The sequence below is a fragment of the Melitaea cinxia genome, chromosome 30 (genome assembly GCF_905220565.1).
Source record: "Melitaea cinxia chromosome 30, ilMelCinx1.1, whole genome shotgun sequence".
In the NCBI taxonomy this organism is placed as follows: domain Eukaryota; kingdom Metazoa; phylum Arthropoda; class Insecta; order Lepidoptera; family Nymphalidae; genus Melitaea; species Melitaea cinxia.
The window spans coordinates 1627367-1651305 of record NC_059423.1 but is presented as its reverse complement, the minus strand read 5'-3'; the positions used below and the strand labels follow the sequence as shown (position 1 = coordinate 1651305).

The window sequence follows — 23939 nt, the reverse complement described above, 5'->3', positions numbered from 1 at the left end:
ATGGAATCACATGAGAAGATCGGCAAGATCGCGGCTGAACCCCGGGATCTTGTCGACGTTAACTTGGAATTGGAAAATACAAAAAGTAAGATTTATTATACAAATATGTTATGTATGTATGGTACAGTAGCAAACAGGCATGCGCTCCGTCTAATAGTAAGCGGTCACCGTGCCTTTTAGAAATAAAAACAGAAAAATTCCCGCAAATCAAGGGGATTGGAAGTGCTTTGTCATCCCGAACCCTGATCCTGCCCAGGAGCTCTGGCTACATCACCTACCACCAGAACACAATACTGCTTCACAGCACATCTCTTCACACACATCCAAAACTTAATTACTAACCATAGCAACACAACTTGATGATATGAATTGATACTGCTCATACTTGTCTGTGGTCTTCTGTAAGGTTGGGGTACTCCGTAATGGCCTCCAAATTTTGAGCATTATATTTCAGGCAAGATATTTTAAGTTTAACTTACTGGAAACAAAGACTATCTGTTGTTATGGACAATCAAGAAGTTCGAGTCAATCAAGAAATCGAGAAGTTCTGAAAGCAATTTTTCAATTTTATTCTTAAAAAAATTGAGAGCTTTTTTTGTTTTAAACGGCTTTTGTGTTACCCAAAAATAAGATGGTTTATTTTCAGTTTTATACCTTCTTACAGGTAATGGCGTCAAACCGAAGACGAGGCAGCTCAAAGATTTGGATGACCTGTTCCCATATATCGGTGACTTCGGCTGGTACCAACGCATGTTGTTCTTTCTCATGATACCCTATGCTTTCTTCTTTGCGTTTGTTTACTTCTCCCAAATCTTCATGACAGTTGTGCCAGCTGAACACTGGTGTTTCGTTCAAGAGTTAGAGCATTTGAGTGTTGAAGAACGGTAAGGATATTATGCAAATTATTTTTATACCATATTTTATCAAATAGTTCTGATTTACAAAAATGTCACTTTATTGGTTGATATTTTTCTTGTATGCGTCGTAGCGCGATGGTATGTAGCATAAGTTATAACGCAAGATATAGTTATGCAAACCTTAATCAAAACCTGGTAACCGCAGATAACAATATTGGAAAAAATATTTTTATGGGCAAAATAGTAAAACAACAACCACCTACATCACGCTTAAGTGATAGATAAACGGTCACACCAGCATACCTAATGGTCACAGGCAATTGCAACATGATGCTCCATAACCTTCCCCTACAAAAACGTTTTAAGTCAAAGCAAACCAAGTTCATTACGAACTTGAAGTTCGAAACTTTAAAGGCTCATTTCTAAATATACATTTCAATTACAGCCGTCACCTTTCAATCCCTCTGAAGGAAAATCAATATGAAAAGTGTGTAGTGTATGATGTAGACTGGACGAGAGTTCTCGCGAGTGGAGACATCACACCGAACACAACATGGCCTACGAAGAAATGTCAAGGAAAATGGGAGTTTAACTTCACTGACGTACCTTATGAAACTATTGCTACACAGGTAAACACCACCAAACAGGTCTACTGTGTGGCTACGGTACTAAAGAATATAGCCACCCCCTCTCTTTCTGTGGGCGTCGTAAGAGGCGACTAAGGAATAACACAGTTCCGCTACCACCTTGGAACTTAAAAAGCCGACCGGTGGCGGGATGACCATCCAACTGCTGGCTTTGAAATACACAGGCCGAAGACGGGCAGCAGCGTCTTCGGTGCGACAAAGCCAGTACTGCGGTCACCAACCCGCCTGTCCAGCGTGGTGACTATGGGCAAAACACATGAGTTCACGTTACTTTTGGCGTAAACTTGTGGAGGCCTATGTCCAGCAGTGGACTGTATAGGCTGTAATGATGATAATGATGAAACACCAATAGTCTGTACTGTAATGTAATAGGTTGGTCACACTTTTCGGCAAAGACTTCTTCTCCTATTATACAAATTTATAAATTTCGCACTGTTGGACAAAGGAGAAAATCAGCGTTTAACGTTTATGCCTTTAAATATATCTAAGTTTTTTTTCTTCTTAAATGTTTCACACCATATTTACCTACACCAAAGCAAGTGCACTTTGGCTCTTCATCTAAAAATAAATAAGAAAGTAATATATCAGTATAAGTTAGTAGCGTTTAATTGCTTTCGAAGCTAGTTTACTGTAAAAAAATTCCATTTCCACTCACAGCTTGGATGGGTGTGCGATAAAGATGAATATCCGGCTACAACACAAGCGGTTTTCTTCTGTGGATCTATTTTGGGAGGACTGATTTTCGGTTGGATTGCTGATAAATTTGGAAGAATACCAGCTATTGTTGGTAAGTCATTCGCAGTCAATCAATCACAAATGAAATGAAGTAATAACATTTATTTCGCCAAAATTATACACCCTTAACGAACATTTAATATATAAATTTTGAAATAACTGACAATAATTAGCAAATCAAAAAATAATTTAAAAATTGCTGCACTTTAATATTATGCCCATAATAGACTTAGGAATTTTAGATATACTAGAAATTAAAGTAACCACAAGTGTCCGGTTTTCATATTGTATTTACTAATAAATTTATTGGAGCAGACGACATTTTTTATTACCAAATGGTAACTATCAAATATTTCCAAATCTCACTAATTAGAGATAATCCAAATTATTTAGTGTCTGATTTTTTTTACGTTATCAGAGGAGTTTTTAAATATCAGCTGTGCGCTAAGTATTTACTGTTAACTTACAGGGACAAACATGGCCGGTTTCGTTGCTGGACTTGGTACAGCGTTCAGCAATAGCTTTTGGTCGTTCTGCTTATGCCGTTTCTTTGCGGGACTTGCCTATGACAACTGCTTTATCATCATGTACATTGTTGGTAAGCTAATTACAGTGTTGAATTGTCAACCCGATTTAAATTCTCAGGTTCAACACAAATAAAGAAACAGTATTAAAAAAAATATTAAATTTTTCTGTTCAAAAACTTCTGTGAAAAATGTTACAAAATAACAAAGGCTATGCTTTAGACCACACGACTGAAGTAAAATTTCTGCACAATAGGCTTGCACTACGCCTTAGATACATAAAACGTAAATGGCTATGAGAGAAAGAGAGAAAGAAAATATGTGCTCGCGCCTCTCCTTCTCTTGTTCTGTTCGCCTCGCCCGATTACACTTTTCATAACGCTCTCGTCACGCATTCGCCAGCTTACCTCTTACACAAAAAGAAGCTACCCTTAATTTCTACAGCTGTTTTTCTAATTGAGAAATACAATTTTATAGAACATTCACAAACAACATACGAATAAGACATAATTATATAAATTAAGTTCCCACTGATAATTACAAGAAAAATATGCTTAAAATCATACAACATCATCAACATCATTTCCGCCTATTGCAGTCCACTGCTGGACATAGGCCTCCACAAGTTCGCACCAAAAATAATATGAACTAATTGTGTGTTGCCCATAGTTGGTGACTAGAAAGACGCTGCTGCCCGTCTTCGGTCTGTGAAAAAAATCATAGAATTTGATGCAAAGTATTAAAAATTAACCTATCTAAGAAACACCTTCCTTGAAAAAGAAGAAATCGTATGAACTTGAAACAGAGGTTCCTTGTAAGCTCATTATAGTACTTTCACTGACATAGCCACAAATATAGAGCACATAATGTAAATTATAAAATCTCTTTAAGTCGTAGAATACGTCGGTCCGAAATGGCGTACGTTCGTGGCGAATATGTCCATTGCGGTGTACTTTACATTCTCCGCTTGTCTTCTTCCCTGGATCGCCCTGGGGGTTGCAGATTGGAGGATCTATACACTGATCACGAGTGTTCCCCTGGTGTTGTCAATATTCACGCCGTGTTTGGTCCCAGAAAGTGCAAGGTAAATGTGATTTTTTTACGGAATTACTGTTTTTCAATCAGTAATTTTATAAGTCATCAGTATTTTCTGTTTCATAGTGCCTAACATATATATGTAAATATAATATCTTAACTACCTACTGACTTAATATTAATACTTATGCTCTAGCTTCTAGGTAATAACATGATATTATATAGCCTATCATTCCTTAAATACAAATTATATAGAGATTATAAATAATCTGATCTGTGAAACCCTAATATAGAAACGTATACAACTTTAGTGGTACAAGTAAAAAAATCAAAAATGTATTTTTTTTTTAATTTTTCAGATGGCTGATATCTCAAGGCCGCATTGATGAAGCTTTGACGATCTTAAAAAAATTTGAACGATTTAATAGAAAGAAGATTCCGGATGAGATTGTTCAGGAATTCAAAGTAAGTCTGACAAAAATATAACTTCAATAACTTTTTGACTTTTTTTTTGTTTAACCACTTGTATACTTCTTAAATAAGGACATTATTTCCTTAAAGATGTATTCGCATATACATATCTTTCTTTTTCACAACCACATTGGCCCATTTCAAAAATGCAAAACAATAAACTTGCAAAGTACAGGTTTTTTTTATGGTGTAACTTTTTTCTCGGCACAATGGTATCAAGTTCATTAAATATGCGATGATACTCATAATAATTGCAAAGAAAACTCTAAATGCTATGAAAACATTTTGAATTGGTTTCATTTAGTAAACAGTACGGTTTTATTTAGATCTTCGTGTTAAAGAGAACAACTCTTAATTTAAAATCAACTCATTAAAACGTTCATAGGACAATGTTCCTAATAATAAACACACAAAACCAACTTCGCCAGGAAACCGCAAGAGAAATAGCGAAAGCCGAACAAGAAATAAAGAACTACTCCGTCATCGATCTCTTCAAGACCCCACGATTGCGTTGTCATAGCCTTCTCCTGGTGGTATTTTGGATGTGCATAGCCATGGTCTTCGATGGGCACGTGAGGAATGTCGGCTCCCTGGGTCTAGATATCTTCTTAACGTTCACAGTGGCAACGGCTACTGAATTTCCTGCTGATGTCTTGCTGATTTTGATTTTGGATATGTAAGTTATGGATATTTTTAACCATATTTTTGGGATATTTTTGGTTATATATGCATAAATTAAGGTTGCTATTGTTGATTGGAAATATGCCTTTGTAATCATTCAAATGTAAAATCACCAAATCTTATATAATCAATAGCTAACGCACTCTCTTTCTCCTATAACTCCCTCCAATTCCTCTACATCCATCGAAACACATTTGTGTCTATGATTCCACTGATGGTTACTGTCAATGATTTTATCTCACATCAGGTAACCAGAAATAAAAAAATGCGTTTTATCGAGTAAGCTCTTTTTCTAAATTTAGTAAGAGAACTATAGTGTCCAGTGAAGAGCAAGATTGAAAACAAACGTCTAAATATTGTAAATTCGTAAATATTAAGCTGGACAAACTGCCACTACTAAATTTGCGATTAAAATAATCACGTTAATAAGAGATTTAGATATTGGCTATTTTCTGACTGTAAAAAACTTTCTTCTCAGCCTTGGAAGACGTTGGCTCGCCTTTGCATCACTAGTCCTAAGTGGACTGTTCAGCTTTCTTGCAACTGCTGTGCCGCTTGGTAAGTTACTTATAAGAATAAATCCAATTATTTAGATGGCAGTTTTATGCGATATGTATAACAGTTTATGACAAGATGTTCCACTTAATCAATACACAAGTCCGTTGCTGTTGACAGTAAACCTCTATTTGCCAGAAATTTTCAAAGTATACGAGATCGAAAATTGTCCATATAAATAAATTTGAATAACCAGTAGCAATTAAATTTATGCTGACACAATTGCAAAATTGTTTGTGGGATTTTATTATACATGCGAATATCATAACCCAGAAAGGAGACATTTACTTTGCGCAGTCGGGATTTTAGAGTTACAATTTTGTTCAATATTCATTTTCGGCCTGGGTGTCTTTCCGTGTGGGTCTACCAATAGTGCCTCGAAAAGCACGTGAAGCTGTCGATCCTGATTGTTATCATAGACACCTGATAAGTGATCGTTAGTATTAGTAGAAATATTATCTACCTACAAATGACCAATGTGCTGGATTTTTTTAATGTAAATAAATCGGCAAACAAGCATACGACTTACCTGACGGTAAGCAATTACCGTAACTTATAGACATCTGCAACCAGAAGCATCGCAAGCGCGTTTTCGACCCCACTTCCCCTAGGATTAGGCTCCGGACCTTCTCCTACATAGAGGAAGAGACCTACACCCAGTGGAATATTACAGACTAAATCAATCAAACTGGCAACAGAACACAACTACCTTTGTGTAACACATCTTTTATTCTCCCCAAGGCCTCCCCTCTGCCTCGCTGGCCATCATCGGTCGTTTCTCCGTGAACATATCCTACAACATCGGGATGCAGTACGCCGCTGAACTGCTCCCCACCGTGGTGAGAGCTCAAGGTCTGGCGCTGATACATATCATGGGCTACGTGGCTACTATACTCGTCCCGTATATCGTGTATTTGGTAAGATTTTAGTATGACATTCAGATTTATATAAAACAGGGTATGAAAACCAGGCATAAGCGCATACATTCAATTCAAACTCACACGTTCATAATTTTATATTTAATCCGATTGCTAGTAAGTAAATAATATCTTTAGATTTATTACATTAATGTATTTAGCTAAACTGTGTTGATTTCAATTTTATATCAACAGCTTACTCAAATCATCTTTAATAATTAATTTTTGGAGTTTACTCTTATAGAGTCAATTTTCATACCGGGGTCTTTCATACCCCGGTATGAAAAAAATATAAGGAGTAAAATTTACTGAACGAATGACCTCGTTACGTTTTTTGTGCGCCATCTATCCTATTGGGTTCCGATAGATGGCGTTATTTAATTCGTTTATTTACCATTTGATATGGTATTATTCTTTTTCTTGGTCTGATAAGCCTTTTTTATCTATTTAGACAGTCGATCTGAAGGAGTAAACTCCAGTCGTGCGTCGGAGTTGACACACACATATTTTACCTAGCCATTAACATGTTTTATTTATTCCATGTTTTAAAAATAACAATAATTGTATTTAATTACAAATTTCATTTTATTTTAAAAACGAAATGTGCTATAAGATTTTATACCACATAATGCAAATGATAAAATTTTCACGCGTTCCATTCCTATTTTACTGTGTTTATGTTGTGTTAAAATATAATTTATGTGTTTTGTCACTTGATATTAATTATATGATAATACATTACATTCGTTCAGAAATAAAATATATAAAAAAACACTTCACTCTCAACGGATCCCCCAGTAGGATTTTCTCCTGTGTCGGGGGTCTGGAAAACACACAATACACAAACACAACGCCCAGACCACGATAAACACCTATAGGGCTGATACAAATGTCTGTTTGTTTCAAGTTTGTTCGTCGTCAAAAATGTTTTTGTATTATAAACCAAATGCCTAATAAAACAAAATTTTGACATTTAATTGTGATTGTAACACAATTTTCGAAGTATAAAAGTCACTACTGATCATAAATTTAATTTTTTTAAACGTCAACCTGAATTATCACCTATTAAGTCTAATTTAAAAATATCGTACGATATTTTTTTTTAATTCTTCGTATTATAGAATTCTACTCGTACTTTCACATGGCTTATACATATGTATATTTGAGACAAAAATATTAAAAAAGCTTTTATTTTTTTGTATTTTTACTTATTGAAATATTTTTCTTATAGGCAACAATATCCTCAATCATCCCCCTACTAATATTGGGCGCCATCGGTATATTCGGAGGTTGTCTATGCCTCTTCTTGCCAGAATCGATGGGGAAGGACATGCCACAGACAATACAGGACGGAGAACAGTATGGACTTGATCAACGTTTCTGGGACTTTCCCTTTTGCAAGCGGTAAGTTCTTTTTTTTCTGTTAGACTGTTACTTGTCAGGAGCATATTCACTCTTTTCATTTTTATAAATTGCCAGTAATCAAAATTAGTCCAGTGATTTGTTCTTATTTCTCTAACTTACTAGTGGCATATTAATTTTTTATTTTTTTATAGTAATATAATAATATCTTGGTCATGATTTTTAGTTTCAGTGCTGTGTGTTTGTTTGATTTACCACTTAGGGTATATTCAATTAAAATGTGGATTTTTTTGGCTTTGGCTATAGATTATAGCTATTAATGAATTGTTTGACATCTAACTGGCACTTAAACATCTCCAAGATACCTCCTAATATAATCATTGTGTAAGTTGTCTAAAATAAGGCTAAGGGAAATTTTTAATTACAAATTTAAGCCTGACACATAAAATGTATTTTTAACATTCAAATATAAATTAGAATTAAATATGAATTTAAAGAAAATCAAAGAATTGGTATACTTAATAATTTTGTTTCCTGGCAAACTAAATCAAATTATTTCGCTAATTAGAAGTATGAAATTTTTGACTAGATATTATATTTTGACATTGTTTTACCTATATTTTGATTTCTACATACGAATTTTTTTACCAAATTATTGATATTTAATTCTTATAATATTAATCCACTGAGAGTAATGTATTTTTATCGACATTGTAAGTTTTAATTATTGTATTTTGATAAGATTCTATATTTCTAATTCTATTATATATTTATCATTATTTTCGTCCTTTGTCATACCTGTGTTTTTACTTTTTTTTTGTTGACTTACTTGTGTTTGGAGCAAAGCTCTGTAAACTCGTATGGAGAAACAGTAATTATATGAATAATTTCTTTTACAGAAAAGCCAGTGACACCAACGGCGAAGCGTGAAACAAAACTCTGTTTAACCATATTATTGTTTAATTCCTTAAGTTTTTTTTTTTTTGTAATGCATATTAAATTATAAAAAGAATTTCCATATCTGTTCTCCGTAATTTTGTACTAAAATATGATACAGTAACAATAGTATAAAAATAATGTTTCCATAAAAAATAAATATAAATAAATACTACTTATTATATTCTTCTTCTTTTTATTTTTAATATTTTTTATTTTATTTTATGGTATTTTATTATTTTTAATGGCCCATTTTAACAACCGCTCCAGTGTTGTGGTTCGTGTGCTATATATATGTGCGTATGCGTGTGCGTACGCGCCTAAACACCGGTAGTTTGCCTCTAGGGATATATTTGTATTTATACAAATATTTCTTTCTAGTTTAGATGTCTAGCCTTGTGGGTCTCCTTACCGTGCCTCGAAGAGCACGTTAAACTATCGGTCCCTTGTTATCATGTACACCTGATAGCGATCGTCACTAGTATATATATATATATATATATATAGAGCTGGATAGTGAATTAAACTTTGATCCTTCTCTTACATAGGGAAAGATGTCTATGCCCAGCTGTGGGATAGATGTTTGATGATGATAATGAATTTTTTACTGGCCACAAACAACCTCAATGAAGGTAGCTTTTTGAAGCCTGCAACAATAGCTGCAATGCAGCTGTTATTTCCAAATTCGCGTAAAATTACACAAAGTTCATTAATAAAAAGGAAAATAAAAAATCACAATTCATAAAAATAGCAAACACAAAAAGAAGCAGTACGAACTTCTTTATACATTCTTTAATCAAGGTAACGCCAAACAAGTTATTCCTCAGACGAGTGTCTACAATTACTAACTGGGAAGACTCAACCACAATGTATTAGTATTAGACAGAAATAATATTTTTTTTGTGCTGTGTGGCTACGGCACCAAAGAATTTAGCCACCCCCTCTCTTCCCGTGGGTGTCGTAAGAGGCGACTAAGGGATAACAAGGGATTCCACAACCACCTTGGAACTTAAGAAGCCGACCGATGGCGGGATAACCATCCAATTGCTGGCTTTGAAATAGACAGGTCTTCGGTGCGACAAAGCCATTACTGCGGTCACCAACCCGCCTGCCCAGCGTGGTGACTATGGGCAAAACACATGAGATCACGTTATTTTTGGCGTAAACTTGTGGAGGCCTATGTCCAGCAGTGGACTGTATAGGCTGTAATGATGAATTTTTTTTTTTAAATTTCGAATTGTATTGAGCAAAAATATTTGGTCTCCCATCTTGCTAAATATCATCATATATTATCTGGCTGTCCCAGCAAATTTCGTCCCTTTTTTTCGGAAATATATCGACTTTTTATTTGATATTATATAAAATTTGTCTTGACAAAAACGAACATAAAAATAATTATCCGTTCGGTCCAGTCGTTCAGAAGTAATGTGCGTATAGAAATTAAATATTTAAATAAATACCATTGAATAAGCCATCTCTAATTAGTGAATAAAACTTTAGTGTTTATGACCTATGAAGAGATTCTAATTTCTTAATTAATCAAAATTATAAAAAAGTCAATTGTGTGTGAAAAAATGTGTTTTTCGACTATAATAAATACATAACTTTATGTTGTGGAACACTTGTCTCTAAAGAATAAAAGGCTCCATGCTGCCACCAGACTGGCTGCAAAAGAGAAGAAGTATGAATTTGTGTGGATAAGAAACGGTCGCGTTTTCGTTCGAAAAAATAATGAGTCTGCAGCTCAGTGGATTAAAAATACTGATTTCTTAAAAAAATTAAAATAAACTGATGCTCATTTCTATTTGCATTTTCATATATATTTTTTTGTTATAAATTCACACTAAATATATTTTATCAAAATGTACGAGGTCTAAGGACCAAAACAGAGGATATCTATTCCGCGGTTCTCTGTCATGACTATGACATTATAGTTTTGACCGAAACTTGGTTAAACAGCACGGTTTTTGACAACGAAATTTTGGATGGTCGCTATATTTTGTATAGGCGTGATCGGTCGTCATGTCCTCTTTCTTTCCACAAAAAAGAAGGTGGTGGTGTGGCAATCGCTGTTAATAAAAAAAATCGAATCAATAAGAAAATATGAATGGGAATCGGCTTGTGAAGACTTGTGGTTGTCAATTAAAACCAGTCATAATACTTATATATCTGTTTGCGTTGCCTACGTTCCAACACCTGTTAGGGAGGATTACCTGGAATGCTTTCTTAAAAATGTCACAGATATCTGCAATAATAGAATGCCGCCTCGTTCACCATTTCTCATCGTTGGCGACTTTAATTTATCTAATATTTTATGGGAACCTAACAATAATAATGATAGTGACTTATTACCCAAACAATTTTGTAATAATGTAGATAGTATATTTTTCGAAAACATGGCTTTTAATAATTTAAAACAATATAATTCCATTAAAAATGTAAATAATCGTATTTTAGATTTAGTACTAGCGAATAGTTCTAAATGGATAAAAGTGAGCAAAACAGATCATGCTTTGGTATCAATAGATCGCCATCATCCGCCTTTAAATGTTAATATTAATTTAAAAACTCATTGTGATAATTATATTAGATATTCCCATGCACTATTTCTGAATTTTTTCTTGTGTGATTTTGACGGTGTATCCAATGAATTAGATGACATAGACTGGTTATCCGCGTTTAATAATGCATCCTCAGTGGACGAAAAAGTAGATATTTTCTATCAGACAATAATTCCTATTATTTATAAATATACACCTATGCGTAAGCCCCGAGATAGCCACTATCCCATATGGTTTTCGGTTCCATTATTGAGGGCACTCCGGGAGAAGGCAAAATATCACTGTAAAAGCAAGAAATATAATAATTCAATGGATAAATACTCTTATGAGATACTGCGTGAACGATGCGCAGTAATGATAAAAGATTGCTATACAAATTTTAAAAAGCGTGTCTCTGAATGTGTTCGTAGTGACCCTTCCTATTTTTGGACCTTCTTTAAGCATCAACGCAAAAATAGCGATAATTTTATTCCAAATGAAATGTTTCTCAAAGATTTCGTAGCCATGGGAGGTATAAGTATATGCAATGCCTTCGCTAAATATTTTGAATCGATCTATATTTGCCCTAGTAATTGTCAATTGGAAGATTATCCCACCCCTCCCCTGTGCACAATATTTCTAATATGCCATTAAGTGCTTGTCGGTTGTCAGAGGGAGAAGTTTTTGAGCATCTTTGTAATTTGGATCCATGCAAAGGAGCTGGGCCAGATCTCCTTGCTCCATTATTTATTAAAAAATGCGCTCGTCAATTAGCTAGGCCACTTACCCTTATATATAACCATTGCTGAACTCAGGTATTTTCCCCGCCAGGTGGAAAGCTGCTTATGTTACACCGGTCTACAAATCAGGGAACTCTAAGGATATTACAAATTATCGTCCAATATCCATTTTGTCAGTTAGTGGTAAGGTTTTGGAAAGTATAGTTCAAAAGCGAATTTACTCTCACATTGCTCCATTCTTAGACAACAACCAACATGGTTTTCGCCCTCGCAAATCTACGACTTCTAACTTAGTTAGCTATATTTCCGATATCGTAGAAATAGTGGATTCAGCTGGTGAGGTACATGCAATCTATACTGATTTCCGCAAAGCGTTTGACTTGGTCAACCATAAACTTCTCATGTTGAAAATTGAGTACATGGGAATTCACGGTTCTTTACTTCGTTGGTTCGAGTCCTATTTAGAGAATCGGTCACAACTCGTTGCTGTAAATGGCTTTAAGTCTTACAAAATACAGGTAGCATCCGGTGTCCCACAGGGTTCCCATCTTGATCCCACTCTCTTTTTAATTTTTATTAACGACTTAACACATTGTTTACATTCTAAAATGAAACTGTTTGCTGACGATTTAAAGATTTACAGAGCTATTGACTGCCAGCATGATATACGTGCACTACAGAGTGACATAGATGCCGTTAATTCCTGGTGCATCAGAAATGGCATGTCCTTAAACATTGATAAATGTTACCATATAAAATTCACAAGGAAGAGAAACCGGTTTAACTGCGTGTACAAAATAAACAATATAGACCTTAGTGAAGTTGACTGTATCAGGGATCTTGGCGTTGTTATAGATTCAACTTTAAGTTTTCGCAAACATATTGAGAACGTAACGACCAAAGCTTCTAAGTTGTCGTGGCTAGTTTACAGACATATGAAAATGTTCAATAACTCCGCTTTATCGATAATAGTTTTTAACTGTATTGTCCGTAGCCTTCTTGAATATTGTAGTGTTGTGTGGATCCCGAGTTATCAAGTTCATTCCGATAGAATTGAAAGAATCCAAAAGCGATCCCTTTTACATCTAGCTTACGGAGATTTCAAGTATAAAGAATTGTTTACATATGAAGCTCGTCTTTCTTACTATAAAATGGTAACGCTAAAGGACCGTAGGCGGATCGCGGATATCGTTTTCCTGTCTAAACTTCTGAAGGGGTTAATTGATGCACCTGAATTGATTGAACGCCTTAAATTGCTTGTTCCTCGTAAGGGTTGCCGCTTACATAACCGTAAGATATTTAGTTTGCCCAGAGTAAAAACTAATCTTGGTAGACATAGTCCATTGCACAGAATGCAGTTTTTCGCAAATGTAAAGAGAGACGTAATAGATATCTTCTGTGATAGTATACCTACAGTTAAAAATAAGCTGTATAGTGAACTACGTGTTTAAATTGTTTAAATTGTATATTGCTTTACAGTATTTTAGGTTTTTATTGTAATTAATTTTCCCTTTTTATATTGAAATGTTTAATTTGTTTTTCTTTTATTATTTGAACTGCATGTGTTTTAGTATTTTATATTAATATATATAAGGTATTTCTTTATAAATAAACAAATTGCGTTGCTCTGAAAATAAGAGTTTTTATTTCGTTAAATTTTAATTTACATTGTAAGAAAAATCACTTAAATCTATAGACACTCTCACCTGAAAATAAGAGAAACGACAATTTATGTTTATTATTTATAATTCTTCTGTATTAATTATATTTTATTATTATTTTCCGTTTTCATCAAACACCATATTTTTATACTTTTATTATTTTTTTATGTCATCTGCAATGACAATTCAAAATACTAAATTTAAATATTTAGAGATAAAAGAGTATCTCTTTATATTATTAATTAATTATTATTATGAATTAAATTTTATTTATAACTTCTATAAATTTACTCAATCGTCAAATGTCTTCTCTATGCTGATGACCAAGTACTACTTGCGTCCTCGGCCGAGGAGTTGCAGGAGATGGTAACTGCTATGAGTGGAGCTTTTGTTAGAAAGGGAATGAAGATGAATGTAAAGAAGACGAAAGTGATGGTGTTTGAAAGAGATGAGGTAGTGACAGATTGTAATATCGTGATTGGAAATGAACAAATTGAACAGGTGAATGAGTTTGTGTATCTGGGTTCGAAGTTTACAAGAGATGGAAAGTGTGAGAGTGATATTGAAAGAAGAGTGAATGCAGGAAACATGGTGAACGGAGCTTTGAACTCCTTTATGAGCAGTCGGAAGGTGTCTAAAAAGACTCGTTTGGCTGTGCATGAGGGGGTGTTGCTTCCGACACTCATGTACGGAAGTGAAAGTTGGGTATGGCAGAAGAGACATGAAAGCAGAATAAATGCAGTTGAGATGAGAGCGTTAAGAAGTATGATAGGAGTTAAACTGAGTGACAGGATGAGAAATAGTGAGATAAAGAAACGGTGTGGTCTGAAAGAAGATGTAGTGACAAAAATTGAGAAAGGTATGCTGAGATGGTTTGGTCATGTCGAGAGAATGAATGAAGAACGACTGACGAAAAAAGTGTATAAGGCGAGTGTGAGTGGAAGTGTTGGAAGGGGTAGACCTAGGCGGACATTTCAAGACCAAATCGGGGACGTCTTGAAAAAAGGCCAGGTCAAGAGTACCCTAAACCGACGAGCATGTATGAAGGGAATAATGAAAGTGGATGAAGCGAAACAAGTATGTAAGGATCGTAGCAAGTGGAAAGAAGTGGTCTCTGCCTACCCCTACGGGAAAGAGGCGTGATTGTATGTATGTATGTATAAATTTACTACTAATTACCTACTTTCTACTACTTACGACTGCTCCACTGTGTAGAAATTGACCCCCTGCTAAACTGTTCTGATAACTGTATATTTACTAAGTGCGCTTAAAAACATCGATAGCGCGATTCAGGCTCGGTTAGCGTAATTTCTTTCAGGCTATCCTGATCTGGACCAGACCTGGTCTTGATGCAGTTATGCCTTACCATACTTGATTATATTAATCCAGTATGCCTTACCATACTTAATTATATTTTACATCAGGCTATCCTTGTCTGAACCAGACGTGGTCCTGATAGAGCTTGCCGGATCTGGCATGCCTCATTCTATCCTGATCCGGTCCATACATGATCTGGTTGAGTCTGACTTTTTTTATAGTCGGGTAAGTAATACTAGTCAAATAATGAAAACAAAGTAAGAAGAAAATTTTTATTGATTGCAAATAGGATAAAAATTTCGACTATACGACGGAACGATACAAAACAAACGAATTACAAACATCGCTAGTGACGAGCGATTATCGATAATATCGATAAATTAAAATATTGTTTAATATACATGCTTATACTTTAATACGCTATACATCTTTATATTTATATATATATATATATATATATATATATATATATATATATATATATATATATATATATATATATATATATAAAGATGTATTTAGAAAAACTGCATGTCTCGGAAGACAAACATATACAGATACATTTACAAGTAATTTTAGTTCAGTTCATTTGGTTAGATTGTAAAACGAAATAGTCTCTTCAGCTTTATAATATTGATTCAAATTTACTAATACAACTCGTCAATTAATACACAAAAATATGTGTCATACTATGTCATAAGATGTGTCACCTACATACACTTTTTATGTATTAAGCTTCTTACAAAATTGAAGTCCTTAAAATGTCATTTGTCGTTGCTAATTCAGCTGAAAATTTCATTTGTTTACTTAAACTCCCAAATCTCAGAAACTACAGGTTCGAAATATAAAATAATTTTCTATGTTGGATATACCAATTACCGAGTACAGCTATACATATGCATTTTTTTCTTAAATTAACGCGTGCAAAACCGCGGGGCACTGCTACTTTCAAATATACCAACAGACCCCTTCTAAAAAATCTCATAAACCTCATAAAAACCAAATGCAGACAAAATTCTCATATCCGAGCCGAGCTCCGAGCTATGATATGCTATGAGAGCTATGTGAATTCGGTCTGCACTTATCCGCGTTTTTATGGGATTTTTTCCATTGATAAGTTTATAAAAGCAACATTTTTCGATATATAATAGTACGCTAAAGGTAAAATGTTTGCACTTCTTTTTAGTAAAAAACGTCACAATTACTCCACATTAATTATACATCATTTTATAAATAATTGATTGCTCTACCGGTATGCACAAAAAAAAATATTATTGCTTTTGTTTTTGTAAATTAATTAATTATTGAAATTATATATATGACGGCTTTCAAACAGCGTCAACGTGATTTACAGTCGATAATTTTTTTTCTTCATTATTACAGCCTATACAGTCCACTGCTGGACATAGGCCTCCACAAGTTTACGCCAAAAATAACGCGAACTCATGTGCTATGCCCATAGTCACCACGCTGGGCAGGCGGGTTGGTGACCGCAGTAATGGCTTTGTCGCACCGAAGACCTGTCTATTTCAAAGCCAGCAATTGGTTGGTTATCCCGCCATCGGTCGGCTTCTTAAGTTCCAAGATAGTTGTGGAACGTTGTTATCCCTTAGTCGCCTCTTACGACACCTACGGGAAGAGAGGGGGTGGCTAAATTCTTTAGTGCCGTAGCCACACAGCACTTTTTTTTCTTATTTAGTGCTAATTATTCGCACGGATATTGCCAGTTTGTCGATAAAAAAGCCCAACGCTACATATTTACAAATAAAATAAAACCTCAGATTACAGTAGATATACAAGCAAAATTCCAAACGCAACATTTTCACTGCGATCGTTTCATGAAGCAAGAGTGATGTACAAAAAAGTAATAATATCGATACTATTAAATTTATCGAATTTCTTGACAAATTCTTATTTACTCGTTGACACACATTATATAAAATCTATGTTAGATAGAAATAATGTTGTCAACAAAGGGCTTTGGGTTAGAAATAGGGCAGATATAAAAAATCCTAGGGATTTTATCTTTCGCGCGAATTCGCTAGATGTCGATAGTGTGCTACAGAATAATTTCGATGCGTTTGGAGATAATAATGTTCAAAATTCACCGTTTCTTACTAGCTACGTTGAAAGGAACAAAAGGTCGCTGAATCGTGAGTATTACTGTTTATCTGCGAATTTTAAAGGCTTCTCAAATAAAACTGCTGTCCATATCATTTTTTTCCATCCTAAACATATATATGTTCTTTTTTATCCCAAAATCTATATAATCCACATAAAATATACTATATTGTTATATTCTCAAGCTATATGCATTTTTTTGTGTTTACTTTGAAATTTACGATTAACAATCTGTAAATGTTTTTACGAAACAAAGTGGTAAATAATTTCGTGTAAAAAAATATTTTAATTGTACAGGTGTGATTAATAACATCATTGTTATTAATTACTACGTCATTTCGAAGTTGATTTTATGTATATATTTTTAAATATAGTGTTTTTTATACGATATTTTATTTCAACAGCCAAACCAAAACAGAGCACAGGAGAAAACGTTAATAAATGTAAAAACAAATCTCAATGTATAAATACTGATGAACGAGAGGAATCATTAGTTAAATCGAAATTCTTATCAACCCTCAAGCCTGGATCTTTTCTAATTGAATATCCACACGCAGTCGCTGCTCTTATTAATGATGACAAAAAATATATCAATAATAAAGATAAAGAAATTAATAAAGATATTAGAAATATTAGCAAAATAACAAATCCGCTACAAACTAATCTAACTGAAATATATGAAAACAATTTTATAAGTCCTGATAATGATGCTTCAAAATCAATAATAGACATATCCACTACACCATCTTATATAAAAAGGGATATCAATAATACTGTAGTTATACCCAGACGCAAACATAATTACAAATACGAATTGATAAAAGATTCTGAATATAGAGAAATTAATAACACAGATGTAAGCAAAAAGGATTTATTTAGAAGCGTTTTCGATAAAGAGGATATAGCGTGGCAGAATTCCGCTCCAATATCAAACACCAATGCTTATAAGGTAATACCAAAATCGCAAGAAAATATAAAGAATAAACCTATAACAGAGCGAGGTATTATCAAGGTACTGTCTATACTGACTAAAACTTTCAAGAAAATAATGAAACAACATAATGATATTAAGAGAATCCACAAAAAATTGAATAATCTTAGTGATAATTTTGTCAAAAATGTCGAAGAATTAACAAATAAATTTGAAGATTTCGATTCAAAATATTCTCAAATAATGAAAGTCGATCAAGAGTTGAAACAAGTCCTCGCAATATTAAAAGACAAGGAACACAACTTTCTGGTCAAAGAAAAGGAAATGACGAAAAATTTAATTGAATTCGAAAATCAACAGAAGAAATTCTTAGCGCAACAAAAACAGTTCTACAATATACAGAATCTAATGTTAGCGCAAAATGAAAAGATAAATTTAAAACAGAACATTATAGCCAAAACCCAAAGCGAGATATCGCATCGACAGAACAATTTCGCCCGCATCTTAAAAAAAGCTAAACAAATTTATATTGATACTAAAAATTCTCCTAACAAATTAGATGCAAGTATAACTAAAACAAAAGTTGGTTTAGTTAAGGAAAAAATTGAACCAGCAAATGATGCAACAACAGTGCCTACAACAGAATCAGTAAAAATTAATCTATTCGCAATACCTACAACGAGCGGTATTAAAAATCAGGATCAAATATTAATGAAAGAAAAAGATGAACATACAATTGACGATCTGATATTAAAGTATTACTTTAACAATACATTTTTGGATGCAATTATGAAAAGCAAGATACTTTCCGCTTTTTTGAATGAGGAAACCCCCAAAAATACTAAGAAAATTAAAAGAAATCAAATAAAATTGAATTCTACAATACTCTTACCTGTCAATAAACTTAAAAAAGGTATTAATATAGAAAACAAAATGAGGCAAAGAAGATGGATCAAACGAACTAAGAAAAACGTACACAAGAACGTTAAAATCACAACATCGATACCAAAAACAAATATTAAAGAAAATATTGTGGAAACCGGAAACGCGGTACCAATAAATAAAATAATTTCAAGAACCGAAAAAGGCGATCCATTTATGGCTATGGCTTTAAGTTTTTGCAAAGAAATAGGTCAAGATAATAGTTTACAATCTATTAATTGGTGCGTCGAGAAGACGCTGAGAAGACTACAAGTAATAGGTACTTGATTTATCTTTTTTTACACTACAAAGTTACGCGTAATAGTATGTAGATACCATAGCAAAGTCTGACTGGACATTTTTGTTAGTAAGTTGTGTCTGTTTCGGACCCTCAACACAGTATTCTCGTCCTAATACTGAGTGCAAGGTGCTGTCTATATTTTTTTCTTATCTAGCTTTTTTTTGATAAGCCTTAAAAAAATTTAGCATTAAAACGTTTTGTTTACCAATTTTCTTTTTTTTTTCAGGCTTGAAAATGGCGTCAATCACGCCACCTTTAAATCTGACGGAAAAACAAAATAGTTCACAAAACGGTACTTTAACAACTTCAAGAACAGGTGAATGTTCCTTTATTTATGTTTTCATTGTATATATTTAAAAACTGTACACCTATACCAATAAGATACCATTTACTATAATACCCTAAGTTTGCCAGAAAGTGATCACTTTTTTGCGATTAGTCCGCCTTTTTTCTTCCTATTATTTTTGTCTGGGAATGTTGGTAATCTTGATATTAAAAAAGTATATTTATTAACTTACTTCAGTCAGTACATTTTAATGTTCAAGCAAGCTGTAATAGTTTTATCATTTTTACAGCAACACCTACAACAGAAGCGAAAATTTCTTTGAGCTCTGTAACGACAGAACCAATCCAGAACATATTCTTTCCAGGTAGTATAATATATAAATTCGTTATCCCTAATCCCTATGTAATATTATAAATGTGAATGTAAATTACGCTTTCACGCAAAACCTACTTAACCGATCATCATGAAACACATATTCTTGGAGGCATTAGAAGTAACATAGGATAGATTTTATTTAAAAAAAATGCGAGTGAAGCCATGGTAAGCTAGTATAATATAGTAATTTATTATTTTTAGCCAGTGTTGCATTTCATATACTCTATATATAAGACATACATACATGCTATTATAGATCTAATTAAAATTAAACAAGGACGAAATTTGCCTTAAATTAAATCTTCCAGGATGTCTTCATTTTTTATGGACGTTTTATGTATTTGGGTAGTTAATTTGAAAATGCAATTATTTTATAAAGTTTCATATCAGACAACATTTAGGCCTGATTTTATATTGTCGAATTTGAAATAAAATTTTTGCGTAATGAATACCCGAAAAAATGTATGTCACCCTAAAACCACATTATTTTAGAAAAATCTAAATGCTTAAGTACGTCCTTGTGTTGTTAGTAGTTAAACATCTACACATCAACTTTTTTTTATGTCACTAGGTCGGCAAACAAGCGTACGGCTCACCTGATGGTAAGCGTTTACCGTAGCTTATAGACACCTGCAACACCAGATGCATCGCAAGCGCGTTGCCGACCCAATCCCCAATCCCCCCAGGAGCTCTGGTCACCTTACTCACCAACAGGAACACAATACTGCTTGAAAACAGTATTATTTTTCTGTGATCTTCTGTAAGGTCGAGGTACTTACTACCCCAGTCGGGCTGCTCCATATTTTGAGCAAGAAATTCCTGCTGTGCCCTACCTCAGTTAAACTAGTCTAAGAATTTACAGAACACTCATCTTAGTATGAGAATAAAGCTTTTCATGATCTTCTAGTGACATGATGGCTAGTTCATTTTAATAAAGATATATCGGAATTCCGACCTAACTTAAAATTATTGAAAAAATGTCTGTTTTAGATAATGATGAACTGGAGAATAAGCTAAAAGAATACGGTAAGAGAAATAAAATTTTGTAACTAATACATTAAAAAATTCTTGCTACTACCAATTCTAAGATAAGGTTAAAGATGATTTATTTCAAAAAAAAATAATATTCACTTACATGATAAATTATATACACTAAGAGTAAATATTACACTTAAAGTAAACATCTGAGTCGATATTAATGTTTATACAAATATTTCTTCCCGGTTTGGACGTCTGTGCTTGAAGGTCTCCCGTGTCTACCGTGCCTCGGAGAGCACGTTCAGCCGTCGGTCCCGGTTGTTATCATGTTCACCTGATAGCGATCGTTACTCATAGTAGGGAATATATCCGCCAACCCGCAGTGGAGCAGCGTGATGAATTAAGCTCTGATCCTTCTCCTGCAAGTCAAAAGAGGCCTATACCCAGTAGTGGGATATTACAGGCTGAAGCGATTTTTTTTTTAATAATCAATTTGATTTTTGAGATTTTTGCCTAGACAAAAAGACATGATATCTGCTATTTCTAATACGTTGCACCTATTACCAGAAATATTATTGTTACATATTAGTAAATTATTGTAAATAATGGGAATTGGGAAGTTTATAGGTTATCGGTAAGACAATAAACAAACAATATGGAGGGTATTAAAATATCTGTACACAAAGTTAACAGAAATAGTCACAACTGGATGTGGTATTGTAAATCATAAAGATTTTTTCTAAAAACTTATGGTTTACATACAAGTATCAAGTAAAAGTTAATGAAATCAAGTATATGTAGATAATTTCTGCTGAATCTCTTCATCCGTTTCCTTATTTTTAGACGAAATTCCTTGAATTTGAATTAGCCTGAAAATAATTAAATCACTTCAGCCTATCGCAGTCCACTGCTGAACATAGGCCTACACAAGTTTGCGTCAAAAATGGCGTTAACTCAGATGTGTTGCCCATAGTCACTACGCTGGGCAGGCGTTGGGCATGGCGGTTGGTGACCGCTGGTTTTGTCGCACCGAAGACGCTACTGCCCGTCTTAGGCCTGTGTATTTCAAAGCCACAAAATAAATTAATAATGATAAACAATTTGCTTTATTCATATCTGTTTAATTAGAACTGCAGCCAGATCCCGAAGGCACCGTGTATTACGATGGCAGCTTGCATTCCAGCGACCTTGGACGTATTGGTATTACTTTTATATATCAATATTTAGATATTAAACAGATCACATCAGATCAGAGCAATGTATCAATATTTAATATGTTTCGTTAAAGAAGTCTGTTCTTGGAATGGACGGGTTTCAAGTCAACAGTGGCACCAAATCTTTGATCAAAATTTTAACATTTTGGCGACGCGTTAGCGTAAAGATCACAAAAATGGCTGTAGCGCTGGCGTTTGTAAGTACGATCCCCACATTTGGGTTGACCATACAGATGTTTGCCTTGATCTGGGTCTTGTGTTTGTGTATTGCGTCTGTTTTTCGGACCCCCACAGGTATTATCCTAGTTAGGACCATTGCGTGAATTACGTTTACTGTACCAAATGTATCGAAAAGAAAGCCAGATTTACTCAAAAAATACTTTAATTACTTTAAATGAAATTACAATTAAAATATGTGAAGCCTATTTAATGCGAAAATTCGGGATGACAAATTTTATACGGAAAAAAATTATTAATTAATTAAATTTCAAATACGACGAAATCGCTGCACGTACGGCTCGTAGTTCGGCGGACGTTGCGACATAGACTGCATCGGCTTTCCTTGTTTATTGCTTTAGATGTAAAACGCTTGCTCTACATTACTGGGAGTGAAATTAGTACCGTACCGTACCGGTACCGTATGATAGACAGTACGGTTACGTACGTAACAAGTATGAGTTGTTTATTTATTATTATTATTTACTTGTAAATTTACTAGAGATACGATTTGGTTACCATGTGGATGTACGTCTCATTTTTTAACATTACACAGAATGCTAGATTTATAAGACCGTTAGGAATTACACTTTAATTTATTTTATTTATTTATTTCAGTAAGAGCAGATAGTGATGGCTTCTCAGACATAATGCCAGGACTGGATAGTGACTCGAGGGTTCAAGTGGATCCAATTGCACTTGACCTTCAATCACAAAGAAGAGCTAGTGTTAGAAAGTATGAAACAAACTTGTCTATAACATAATATTTAAAATATATAATATATAATATATATATATATATATCCATCGGTCTTTTCGTTTCGTCACAGTACTTAAGTTTTGTATTAATTTTTAAACGTTTGTTAAAAAAAATTACAACATAAACAAGGGATAATTTTATTTAATTGTCACCGCATTGGCGCAACGGTCACAGCCATGGATTGTGCCTGTTGCGCTGGCGGTTGCGTGTTCGATCCCCGCGCATGACAAAATTTGTATTGGCCATACAGGTGTTTGCCGTGGTCATGGTGTTTGTGCAGTCCTTGTGGGTCTCTCCACCGTGCCTCTGAGAGCACGTTAAGCCGTCGGTCTTGGTTGTTTTCATGTACAGCTGATAGCGATAGTTACTCATAGTAGGGAATAGATTAAGCTCTGATTCTTCTCCTACATGGGGAAAGAAGCCTATGCCCAGTAGTGGGATATTACAGGCTGAAGCGATTTTTTTTTTATAGTCAACTTATCATTCCATGGTCACAATTCTCAGGAAAAGCAATCACAGCCCAAAAGCAGGAGTTTAAGTACAGGACAGTACCAATACAACACGAAAACCCTCTATATGATTACCTTGTGTACTGATTTTAACCTATCTAAATTTGATTTTTGAGATTTTTATGCCCGGACAAAAAGACATGATATCTGCTATTTCATTGCACCTATTACCAGAAATATTATTGTTATATATCAGTAAATTATTTTAAATAATGTCTTTTGTTTCAGAATAAACGAAAGGATACTTAAAATGAAATTTGGTTGATTTGGAAATAACCCATTACAGTTTATATTATATTGAACAATATTTTTTTTTAATCTGTATAATAAATGGTATGCTTATATTAAA

General features: G+C 33.9%; 2 protein-coding genes across 2 annotated transcripts; both read left to right on the top strand.

Annotated features, from left to right (window-relative positions):
* Positions 1-8804, top strand: LOC123668072 (carcinine transporter-like). Its single transcript, XM_045601866.1, has 12 exons — positions 1-85; positions 665-884; positions 1303-1486; positions 2162-2291; positions 2709-2837; positions 3655-3847; positions 4158-4263; positions 4698-4945; positions 5429-5508; positions 6247-6422; positions 7654-7826; positions 8684-8804. The coding sequence occupies exons 1-12, from the start codon at positions 1-3 to the stop codon at positions 8712-8714; spliced, it is 1755 nt and encodes a 584-aa protein (XP_045457822.1). The 3' UTR covers positions 8715-8804.
* An 8026-nt stretch (positions 8805-16830) lies between these two features.
* Positions 16831-23939, top strand: LOC123668071 (merozoite surface protein 1-like). The gene is made up of 7 exons (XM_045601865.1): positions 16831-17131; positions 17828-19231; positions 19479-19568; positions 20880-20939; positions 22020-22085; positions 22946-23057; positions 23819-23939. The coding sequence occupies exons 1-7, from the start codon at positions 16831-16833 to the stop codon at positions 23853-23855; spliced, it is 2070 nt and encodes a 689-aa protein (XP_045457821.1). The 3' UTR covers positions 23856-23939.